Below are 11,181 nucleotides of genomic sequence, written 5' to 3'. Positions count from 1 at the left end.
TTATTTCTTTATCAGTTTTCTACATGCAAGTAAAACTTCTTTGTTTCTTAGGCTATAAATAAAGGGGTTTAGCAGGGGAATTATAATCGTGTAGAACAGTGAATACATTTTATCCTGATACTGATCAGGGCCAGACCCAGGACGCACATACATGAAGAAGAGAGTACCATAGAACAAGGAAACAGAGAGAAGGTGGGCGCTGCACGTGGAGAAGGCTTTGCTCCTGCCCTTTTCAGACTTCTTTTTCAGGATGGCAAAGAGGACACAGGCATAAGAGACCATGATGCTCATAAAAGTAGAAGCTTGTATAAAAGAGGCAGAAATAAAAAGCACCAAAGCATTAATAGATGGATCAGTGCAAGAAATTGTAAAAAGTGGCAAGATTTCACAGTAGAAATGATGTATTATGTTGGACCTGCAGAAAGTTAATCTAAATAATAATCCTACATGTATCATAGGATGCAGAAAACCAATCGCATATGATGCACTTATCAACCAAGTGCAGAGTCTGTTGGACATCACCACTGGGTAAAGCAAGGGGCTGCATATGGCTGCATAGCGGTCATAGGCCATCACCACCAGGAGGAAACATTCTGTGGTGGCACTGAAAGCAAAAGTATAAAATTGGGTGATGCATTCAATGAGGGATATGTGATCCTTAGATAAAAAATTCATAAGCATCTTGGGAGTCACAGAAGATGAAGAGCAAGCATCTGCAAAGGCCAAGCTGCCCAGGAATGAGTACATGGGGGTGTGAAGATGGGGGTCCTTCCAGATGAGAAAAATCAGTCCAAGGTTGCCCACCATGGTGGTGAGGTAGATGATCAGGAACACTAGGAACAGGGGGACCTGCAGCCCTGGGAGATCTGTGAGTCCTGTGAGAACAAACCCCGTCACCAGAGTCTTGTTTGCCCCCATCATATTTACTCAGGCTGATCACTGCAATGGAGAATTGAAATGAAAAATAAGGGTCACGACAACATATTGGATGGTAATATCTTATTTATCTGTGTCAGATACCCTAACTGAAGGTACAGAGTCTCCCTTTTGTAAAGCACACTGAAGAGTATTATAGGTATATTATAAATATTATAAATGATTTTCAGAAGTCAGTGTATATATATGTATATATACATACATATATAATTACTTAAAGGGTTATGGAGGAGGTTCTAGATGTCTGCCAGTTAACTTAGTCCATATCTTGTCACTCATAAATACCTTAAAACTGAATGTATTGTATTAACTCTGAAAGTTTTTACAGAATTGAGTAAAAAATGCATACTGCATTTTATATTAAAATCTCTAAAAGTGAGACTCTGGTTCACTGTTTCATAGAAACTCTTTCATATATTTTCTATTGAACCAAGAAATAGACTATACCTTTATATTACTGATAAATAGTCTCTCTAAGACATGAGTAGAGTAAGAAGACAATAAGTTAAAATCCCGTTTCTGCTGATTTCTATCCGTTATCATTACGTTGTTTGATTATATACAACAACTTACCCCATATTCCTAATAGACTCTTGATTTTACATTCATGAAAAACACTCCAAATTTCAAATAGATTCTTGTTATTTAATAATTTTATCCAACAAACTCTCATTTATGATCATAATCATTCATTTTGTCATCAAACATTTTTTGTTTGATGTCCTATGATAGAACACTGTTAATCCTGGCTCAGTCAAATATAGAACCTCTAACTCAGGTGTTATAATGAGATGCTAAAATAACCCCTCTTTTAAGAAGAAAAATAACTGACACCAACCAGTTCATCTGCAGATTTGGGGAAGATCTAAGAGATGTTGTTAAACATGTCAAGTAACCAATTATCATTCAATTAACCAGGAATGTTTTAGATATATCAAAGGCACATAATACTAAAAAATTGTAGCATCTTTTTCCTACTATGTTTGAAATTAGAACTGGGACTTTCAAAATCAGAGTGGACTAAAATCTTGCAAAAGACACAGCAGTCAAAAAGATTAGCCACTGTTTTGGAGCTGTTTCAATTTAAATAGTAAAAATTAGTAAAAAATAGTTTTTTTAAAAAAATGGTTGTTTATATCCAAATCAAATAATGAAAAAGATGAACTACATTGATAGGAAATAACTAATATAAAGATATCTGTGGTGGGAATTAAATTGATACAGACACCAAGGAGAACAGTGTGGAGATTCCTTAAATATCTAGGAGTAAAACTACCATGTGATCTAGCAATCCCACTACTGGGCATACACCCTGAGAAAACCATAATTTAAAAAGACACATGTACCCCAATGTTCATTACAGCACTATTTACAATAGCCATGACATGGAAGCTATCTAGCTGTCCATTGACAGATGATGGTAAAGAAGATGTGGTACATGTACACAATGGAATATTACTCAGCCATAAAAAGGAACAAATCTGAGACAGTTGAACTGAGGTGGATGAACTTAGAACCTGTTATACAGAGTGTTACATATAGGCTGTTACACAGCCTGTACTTATAGAGTGAAATAAGTCAGAAAGAGGAAAACAAACCTATATTAATGCATATAATGGAATCTAGAAAAATGGTACTGATGAACTTAATGGCAGAGCAGAAAGACAGTCACAGACGTAGTGAGCAGCCTTGCAGACACAGTGGGGGAGAAGAAAGGGGGGGATGAATTGAGAGAGCAGCACTGAAATGTACACATTATCATGTGTAAAATGGATAGGCAGTGAGAAGTTGTTGTATAACATAGGGAGCTCAGCCTGGGGCTCTGAAAATCTAGAGGGATAGGACGGGGACAGGATGAGGGGGAAGCTCACGAGGGAGGTGATATATGTATGCTATAGCTGATTCATGCTGATATATGGCAGAAACCACTATAATATTGTAAAGCAAATATTCTCCAAATAAAAAAAAATTTTAAGATATCTGTGAAGCAAGTGATCCTGGGAAGCATGTAAGAAGGCTAGATCCTGTGGAAACCCAGGGGGTAAACCTAGGTCCACATCATCACAATGCATTTCATCAATGAAAAATTGTGCAGAATTCTAAACATAAAAGTTGTTTTGTATATCCAAGTCCCTGCCTGGTTTATAAAAAGGAGAGTATGGCCATTTAGAAACAGCTGATCTAAGAACATAACCCTGCAAGGGAGTACTCAGAATTGTTGGATTCACAGCTCCCTGCTTTCATGATATGTCCAGCTAAGTGAGAGTCATTCCAAAGCAGATTTTTATTTCTATAACCTAGTCACCAATCCTGTACAACGTTGTTGAAGATTTCACTGTCAAGTCTCTGCTGGCCTGAAATATTTTCTCCGAGTGCCTACTTTATAATTCAAAGAGAGGACACCATGTGGAAAATTTAAGGAATATAGAGTTTGTGAAAAATTCAGTTCTGACAAGATTAACCTCTGAAAAGTAAGTCTATAGAAGAATTGGAATATTTTCTACAAGAGACGCTATGTTGAGAAAAAGTTCTTCTGCATCTTCATATAGAATAGGAAGAGATGATTTGAGATTAATATTAGGCTTTTAAAAGTACAGAGAGTTGGTTAACTTGGCAGTGATTATTAAGTAAGCACACTGCTGTCAAATCCCTGAAAGGAGCACATTATCCTGTTTTACAATCTGCCTAGAATATAAGGTGTGACTCCGGGCAGATGTGGTCAACTCCATCTCTCTGCCTATTTCCAGAGAAGTACAAGGTAAACAAGAACCAGGATGAAGGCAAAGACAAACTGCCCTAACAGCTCCATAACCCTATGATTCTTCACTGTTGGAAAACCTTCCAGATTCTGTGAAAGCACAATAAAGGCCAGAATGAATTCCACTTTTACAGATAAAAATATTAAATAGATTAGCTCTATAACATATGTATTCTAGCAAAGAAAATTTTCACAAAAATGTAACCAATTTTCTGAAGCTAATTTTACCTCTAAATTATTAAGTGATTATACCTAAAACAATATATGGCCTCATTTTAAGATTCTTATCTGTAGTGCCCTGGATTTTCTAAGGAACATCTGCCTCCAGCCTGTGAGACTGAGTCCTCTTTGCTATTTAGTCAGTAGCATAGCATAGTGGTTAAGCACACAAACTCTGAATGTAACAGCATGAATTCAGGTCTTCATTCTCCAAGTATATATCTTTGTATCCATGAGATCAGAGAACACGTGTATGTGTGCTTAGTCGCTCAGTCATGTCTGACTCTTTGAGACCCCATGGATTGTAGCCCACCAGGCTTCTCTGTCCATGGGGATTCTCCAGGCAAGAATACTGGAGTGGTTGCCATGCCCTCCTCCAGGGAATCTTCCCAACCCAGGGTTCAAGCCCAGGTGTCCTGCATTGAAGGCGGATTCTTTACCGTCTGAGCCACCAAGCAAGCTGCACAGAAACCAGTATATATTTAACTATTCAGTTTAGGATTGCTTTCTGTTCTGTTTTGTAGATAAATGATCTGAAAAATAATTCAAATATTTTGACAGCTGATGAGAGATTCTAGGTACTAAAAGTAAATATATTCTGTCACTTTTTATGAAAAGAATAACGACAATAAAATAAATCATTGCATTCTCACCTAATTCCTATAAGCAGATGCAGAGATGCCATAAAATACAGACTTTCATGAAGAGCCCAGGGTATAAGAACAAAAATGTCAACAAAGATTCATCTCGAATTAATTTTCTTGGAAAATACACTCTGAAGAAAAAGGTATTATTTATATCGTCCCATCTTCAAGTCTATTTGTGCAGGTAATATTAAAATTCCCCCAATGCCATCAAAAGATTCCCTATAGAATAAAGTCAACCTTCTGGGCATTATACACTAATCAACAAATCATTTCAAACATATTGTTTTACAACTATTACTTTTATAGCCTGCTTCTTTCTTTTAAAAACAAAAGAATAAAAGTTTAATTGTATAAAAAAATGGAAAATGTAGGAACTACAAAGAAACAAATTCTTCTGATTTCACTAATCACTGATCATTGCAGCTAACTTTTGGGGTTTTATATATAATAATACACAGACATTATATAAGTATTTATATTCATATAATTTATATAAACATTTCTATATATAAATAATATTATGGTAGTGCTATACATAGTTTTTCAAGAATAACCTCAGTTGAATAATATATTACTCACATTTTCTTATGTTATTAGTTTGTAAAACCTTTTGAATTGTTTCCTTGGCTACATCATTATCATTAAAAGCTATAATTATGTATATGCACATAACCACATAATCATATTTATTTATATTAAACTTGAAAAGATATATGCCTGGCCTATATATATTTGGAAAAAATATAAAATTACTGAGAGCTATAAAAATTTGTACTGTAGCTGCATAGTATAAAGTCAGGAAGGTTGATTCCTCCAGCTCTTTTTCTTTCTCAAGACTGTTTTGGCTATTTGGGATCTTCTGTCTCCATACAAATTTTAAGATTTTTTGTTCTAGTTCTGTGAAAAATGCCATTGGTAGTTTGATGGAGATTGCACTGAATCTGTAGATTGCTTTGGGTAGTATATTCATTTTCACAATATTGATTATTCCAGTCCAAGAGCATGGTGTATCTCTCCTTTTATGTCATCTTTGATTACTTTCATCAGTGTCTTATAGTTTTCTGCATAAAGGTCTTCTGTCTCCTTAGGTAAGTTTATTCCTGGTACTTGATTCTTTTTGTTGCATGGTGAATGGCATTCTTTCTTTAATTTCTCTTTCCGAACTTCCATTGTTAGTGTGTAGGAATGCAAGTGAGTTCTGTGTATTGATTTTGTATACTGCAGATTTACTAAATTCATTGATTAGCTCTAGTTATTTTCTGGTTGCATCTTTAGGATTTCCAATGTATAATATCATCATAAGTGCATATTATTATACTCATTGCACACATGAAGAAATTAAGGCACTGTCTACTGAGTTAGCCTCAAACACTCATTCTTTCTTCTCTCTATGCACTAGCAGATTTAATGGAGTTTCTTGTGATCACTTTTAACCTCATCAGAGACCCAGGAAAAAAATAATAGGCCTTCTGATTTGACATCCTTTTTGTGAATTGCTAATCATCTATCTTCATGGAAAACTTGTTAAATTTCACAGTTGTTTCCAGTCATTGTCAACAGTGGCTGTACGTTAGAATCACTTGGAGAGGTTTATAAAACTACCAGTGCCTGATAACGCCTCCTACAGATTCTAATTTGCTTGGTTTGGGTTGATAACCAAGAGTGAGAACCACAATCTGTACTCTCTGGGTGAGGAAGAAGAAAATATTCAAGATCTGGTTGATGACATTTATTCATTTACTGGTTCTGTCACTTGTTATCAACAGGGTCTGACACATCAAAAGTTATTCCTTTTCATGATATGCTGTAAACTGGATTGACCATTACCTGAAAAGCCCCAGTTCTCATGGTACGTAGTTATTATGTGGATTTCAAGCCACCCAATAGATATGTCAGTGACTATCTATTGACACATAGCAATACACAATGGCCACGCCTAAACTATCTGTGTGGCACATAATAAAAAGAAAGCTTTGCCACTGTCTTTAACTGTGAGGATATGGAGACAGGAACTCCTACAGAACTTCTGCATCCACAGGGAGCAACCTGCTTAGAAAGGGTCCTCACAGCAGAGTCAGAGCTCAGATGCATCACAGGATTGAGGGTCTGAGGAAATAAATCCCAAACACACTGTGCTAAAGGCAATCTGCCCATCTGGGGCTTTGGAGTATCTGACCCACATATTGGTTATTTCCTCAAATCAATTAATAGGCTACAGGACAGGAGATGTATCATGTTCATGGGAATATCATTTCCTTTATTTTTCACTAGGGTATTCACAAGGCCAAATGTTATAAAGTCAGGAGGCAAGAGGCAAAAGGGCCAGATGAAAACTATGCATAGCTTTTGTAAGGAAAAAATCCATTTAAGTTATGTAATAATGATTTGATCAAGTACACCCCTCGATTCATGTAGCTGCCTATTCCTGATACACACACACTCACATACACACACACACACACACACATATATATATTCAATCAGTATGTGTGTGTCAGGAAAAGAGACTCAGTAAGATTACTTAATAAATTAAGAAGTTTTTGAAACTCAGAACTTTCAATTATATTACAAGAAAATTATTTTAAGTATTTGTTAATTTTCATACCTTCTTAGGAATGTGATACAAATCTAACTTAATTTGTAAAATTACTATTAAAACTCTTAGAAATTTTCATTTAACTGCCTCAAGTTTCATTATTTTTTAGTAATTTAGTCGCTAAGTCATGTCAGCCTCTTGCGACCCCACGGACTGTAGCCCGCCAGGCTCCTCTGTCCATGGGATTTCCCAGACAAGAATACTGGAGTGGGTTGCCATTTCCTTCTCCAAATATTAACAAAAGAGAGAGTTTTGAAAAATTATGTGCTCAGGAATTATTTTGCAGGGCATGAGTAGTTTTTAATAGAAATTTCACGTGGACTTGAATCTTTCTTAAAAAGAATATAAGTTCATAAAAATTTTAAAACGTGTATCTGGAAATAGAAGAGCTTATACATATTTCAAGCTTAGCAATTTGGGAACTGCAGTTTCATTTACAACAAGTAAGTGATATCTTGGGCTTCCCTGGTGGCTCAGACGGTAAAGCGTCTGCCCGCAGTGCGGGAGACCTGGGTTTGATTCCTGGGTTGGGAAGATCCCCTGGAGAAGGAAATGCCAACCCACTCCAGTACTCTTGCCTGGAAAATTCCATGGACTGAGGAGCCTGGTAGGCTACAGTCCATGGGGTCGCAAAGAGTCGGACACGACTGAGTGACTTCACTTTCACTTTTTTCAAGTGATATCTTACCCTATTCATCAGTTATTTTGAGGACCTAGGTTCACTTATAACTAAGGCAAGCATATCTAGTCTAAATATTATTATTAACTGAATTAAAAACTTCTGAGCTGAGGTGTGTGTGTGTGTGTGGTCGTTGCTCAGTCATGTCCAACTCTTTTCCGACCCCGTGGACTGCAGCCCTCCAGGCCCCTCTGTCCACGGAATTCTCCAGGCAAGATCACTGGAGTGGGTTGCCATTCCCCTCCCCATCTTAGCTGGTCCCTATGTGCAAACCCAGGTCCAGTTACTATACTTTATGTAAATTGAGAGTAAAAAGGAAAGGCTATGAATGCTTTCCTGATAAATATTTATATCTTTACTATTTTTCTAAGTGCACCTAAAACTTCTTTGTTTCTTAGGCTATAAATAAAGGGGTTTAGCAGGGGAATTATAATTGTATAGAACAGTGAATACATTTTATCCTGATATTGATCCTGACCAGACCCAGGACGCACATACATGAAGAAGAGAGTGCCATAGAACAAGGAAACAGAGAGAAGGTGGGCGCTGCACGTGGAGAAGGCTTTGCTCCTGCCCTTTTCAGACTTCTTTTTCAGGATGGCAAAGAGGACACAAGTATAGGAGACTATAATACCCATAAAAGTAAAAGCCTGTATAAAAGAGGCAAAAATGAAAACCACTAATGCATTAATTGATGGATCAGTGCAAGAAATTGTAAAAAGTGGCAAGATTTCACAGTAGAAATGATGTATTATGTTGGACCTACAGAAAGTTAATCTAAACAATAATCCTACATGTATCATAGGATGCAGAAAACCAATCGCATATGATGCACTTATCAGCCAAGTGCAGAGTCTGTCAGACATCACCACTGGGTAAAGTAAGGGGCTGCATATGGCTGCATAGCGGTCATAGGCCATCACCACCAGGAGGAAGCATTCTGTGGTGGCGCTAGAACCAAAAAAATAGTACTGGGCCATGCACTCAAAGAGAGACATCGTTTGACTCTTGTCTAAGGTGTTGACAAGCATCTTGGGAGTCACCGAAGATGAAGAGCAGGCATCTACAAAGGCTAAGCTGCCCAGGAATGAGTACATGGGGGTGTGAAGATGGGGGTCCTTCCAGATGAGAGAAATCAGTCCAAGGTTGCCCGCCATGGTGGTGAGGTAGATGGCCAGGAACACCAGGAACAGGGGGACCCGCAGCCCTGGGAGATCTGTGAGTCCTGTGAGAAGAAACCCCGTCACCAGAGTCATATTTTCTTCTGCCATATCTGACCAGCTAATCTCTAAAATAAAAGAGTAAGAGAGGGAACATTCACAAAAGAGTCATAAAAACAGTGAATTTTTACGTTACAGACTATAAGACATGCTTCTCATTTAGTTAGTAGTTCGTAATTTGTACCTTCACTTCTCTACTTTTATATACATTCAAAATTATCTGTAATAAAATATTTTAAAATTATATTCACCTAAATTGATAGGTAAATTTCATGCAAATCCTTTTCAATCTACCGTGGGTAACAACGTTTTTAGATTTGCATGAACTCATCTTAAAATTGATATGGAAGAAATAACTTCTCGTTCTGCCCAAGAAATATATAAACATTGAGTAATCAAGAATACCTTAACTGATGTTGAACAATAATGTAGAGACATAGTAATCAAAACATTAATATAGTGGCATAAGAAGAAGCCAGAGGATCAGTGCAACAGAATACAGAACTCAGAAGTAAGTTCCAATATACATGGGAATGTGGCATGAAATAAATATGACAGTTCAGTAGGAATATGACAATTGATTTAGTGGGTTATGCTGACAATGTTTGCTATCTGTCTGGAAATATTAGTAAGTACTGTTAATGCTTCTGCCCCACACCATAGATATTGCCTAAGTAACTGAGAAGGCAATAATGTAACATAATGAATAGAAAAATTATTATCCAAGAGAAGAAACCCAGTAAAATAGATAACTTGAATGCATAGCAAAATAATATCCAACAGAGTCAAAGAATATGTAATTAGTTTGGAAAGATATCTTGCATGTATATTAAAGACATAGATCTATGTCTATAATATAAAATAACTAAAGTATAGATTTTTTTAAGAGGCAAGGAATTTAATAGAAGAACATAAAGCATGAAAATAATCAAGTTTACAGATGAAGAAATCAAAATAACCAATAAATAAAATGAAAATATGCCCAAATTTCTATGTCACAAATACACACAGGTACATGAACAGACACACAAAAACAGGTGCATGCCTCCTTTCTCATGTATCAGAATAGCAGAAATAAAATGAATAAAAATACTGCTTGTTGACTGAAGTGAGAACAGCAGTACTTTCATATGTTATTTGTGGAACTATGAATTGCAACAGCCTTTTTGAAAAGCAATTTTATACAATCCCATTTAGCTTAAAATACATCTATCCTTTCATCTGTCATTTTATATATATATATATATACATACACACACACACACACACACACACCCTAGAGATCAAAGCACTGCTATACAAAGATAAATAAACAAAGAATAGTTAATGCATTATTGTTCAGAGTAGCAAAGACCATGGTGTTCATGGGGTTCTCAAAATTAGGAAAGGAGCATGTCAAGGCTGTATACTGTCATTGTGCTTATTTAACTTATATGCAGAGTAACATCATGTGAAATGCTGGACTGGATGACTCACACCTGGAATCAAGTTTGCCAAAGAAATATCAATAACCTCAATATGAAGATGATAACACCCTAATAGCAGAAAATGAAGATGAACTAAAGAGCCTCTTGATGAGGGTGACAAGGGAGAGTGAAAAAGCTGACTTAAAACTCAGCATTCAAAAAAATAAGATCATGGCATCTGGTCCATCACTTAATGGCAAATAGATGGGGAAAAAGAAGAAACGGTGACAGATTTTATTTTCTTAGGCTCCAAAATCACTGTAGACGGTCACTGCAGCCACGAAATTAAAAGACTCTTGCTCCTTGGAAGAAAAGCTGTGACAAACCTAGGCAGCTTATCAAAAAGCAAAGACATCGCTTTGCCAACAGAGGTCCATCTAGTCAAAGCTATGGTTTTTCCAGTAGTCATGTATGGATGTGAGAGTTCAACCATAAAGTAGACTGAACGCCAAACAATTGATGCTTTCAAATTGTGATGCTGGAAAAGATTCCTGAGAGTCCCTTGGACAGCAAGGAGATCAAACCAGTCGATTGTAAAGGAAATCAATCCTAATAGTCATTGGAAGGACAGATACTGAAGCTGAAGCTCCAATACTTTGGCCTCCTGATGTGAAGAGCTGTCTCATTGGAAAAGACCCTGATGCTGGGAAAGATTGAGGG

General features: G+C 36.6%; 2 protein-coding genes across 2 annotated transcripts; both read right to left on the bottom strand.

Moving 5' to 3' along the window:
- Positions 1-921, bottom strand: LOC122687420 (olfactory receptor 5AC1-like). Its single transcript, XM_043892914.1, has one exon. The coding sequence runs from the start codon at positions 919-921 to the stop codon at positions 1-3; it is 921 nt and encodes a 306-aa protein (XP_043748849.1).
- A 7,261-nt stretch (positions 922-8,182) lies between these two features.
- LOC122687308 (olfactory receptor 5AC1-like) lies at positions 8,183-9,106 on the bottom strand. Its single transcript, XM_043892660.1, has one exon. It carries the CDS (start codon positions 9,104-9,106, stop codon positions 8,183-8,185), a length of 924 nt encoding a protein of 307 aa, XP_043748595.1.
- Positions 9,107-11,181: the final 2,075 nt, after the last annotated feature.

Source organism: Cervus elaphus, chromosome 31 (genome assembly GCF_910594005.1).
Source record: "Cervus elaphus chromosome 31, mCerEla1.1, whole genome shotgun sequence".
Taxonomy (NCBI): Eukaryota; Metazoa; Chordata; class Mammalia; order Artiodactyla; family Cervidae; genus Cervus; species Cervus elaphus.
The sequence above is the reverse complement of the archived record's forward strand: the minus strand, read 5'-3'. Positions and strand labels throughout refer to the sequence as shown.

What these genes read in the sequence shown, in the direction of transcription:
- LOC122687420 (XM_043892914.1), bottom strand. Translation starts at nt 921, where the DNA reads ATGATGGGGGCAAACAAGACTCTGGTGACGGGGTTTGTTCTCACAGGA.
- LOC122687308 (XM_043892660.1), bottom strand. Translation starts at nt 9,106, where the DNA reads ATGGCAGAAGAAAATATGACTCTGGTGACGGGGTTTCTTCTCACAGGA.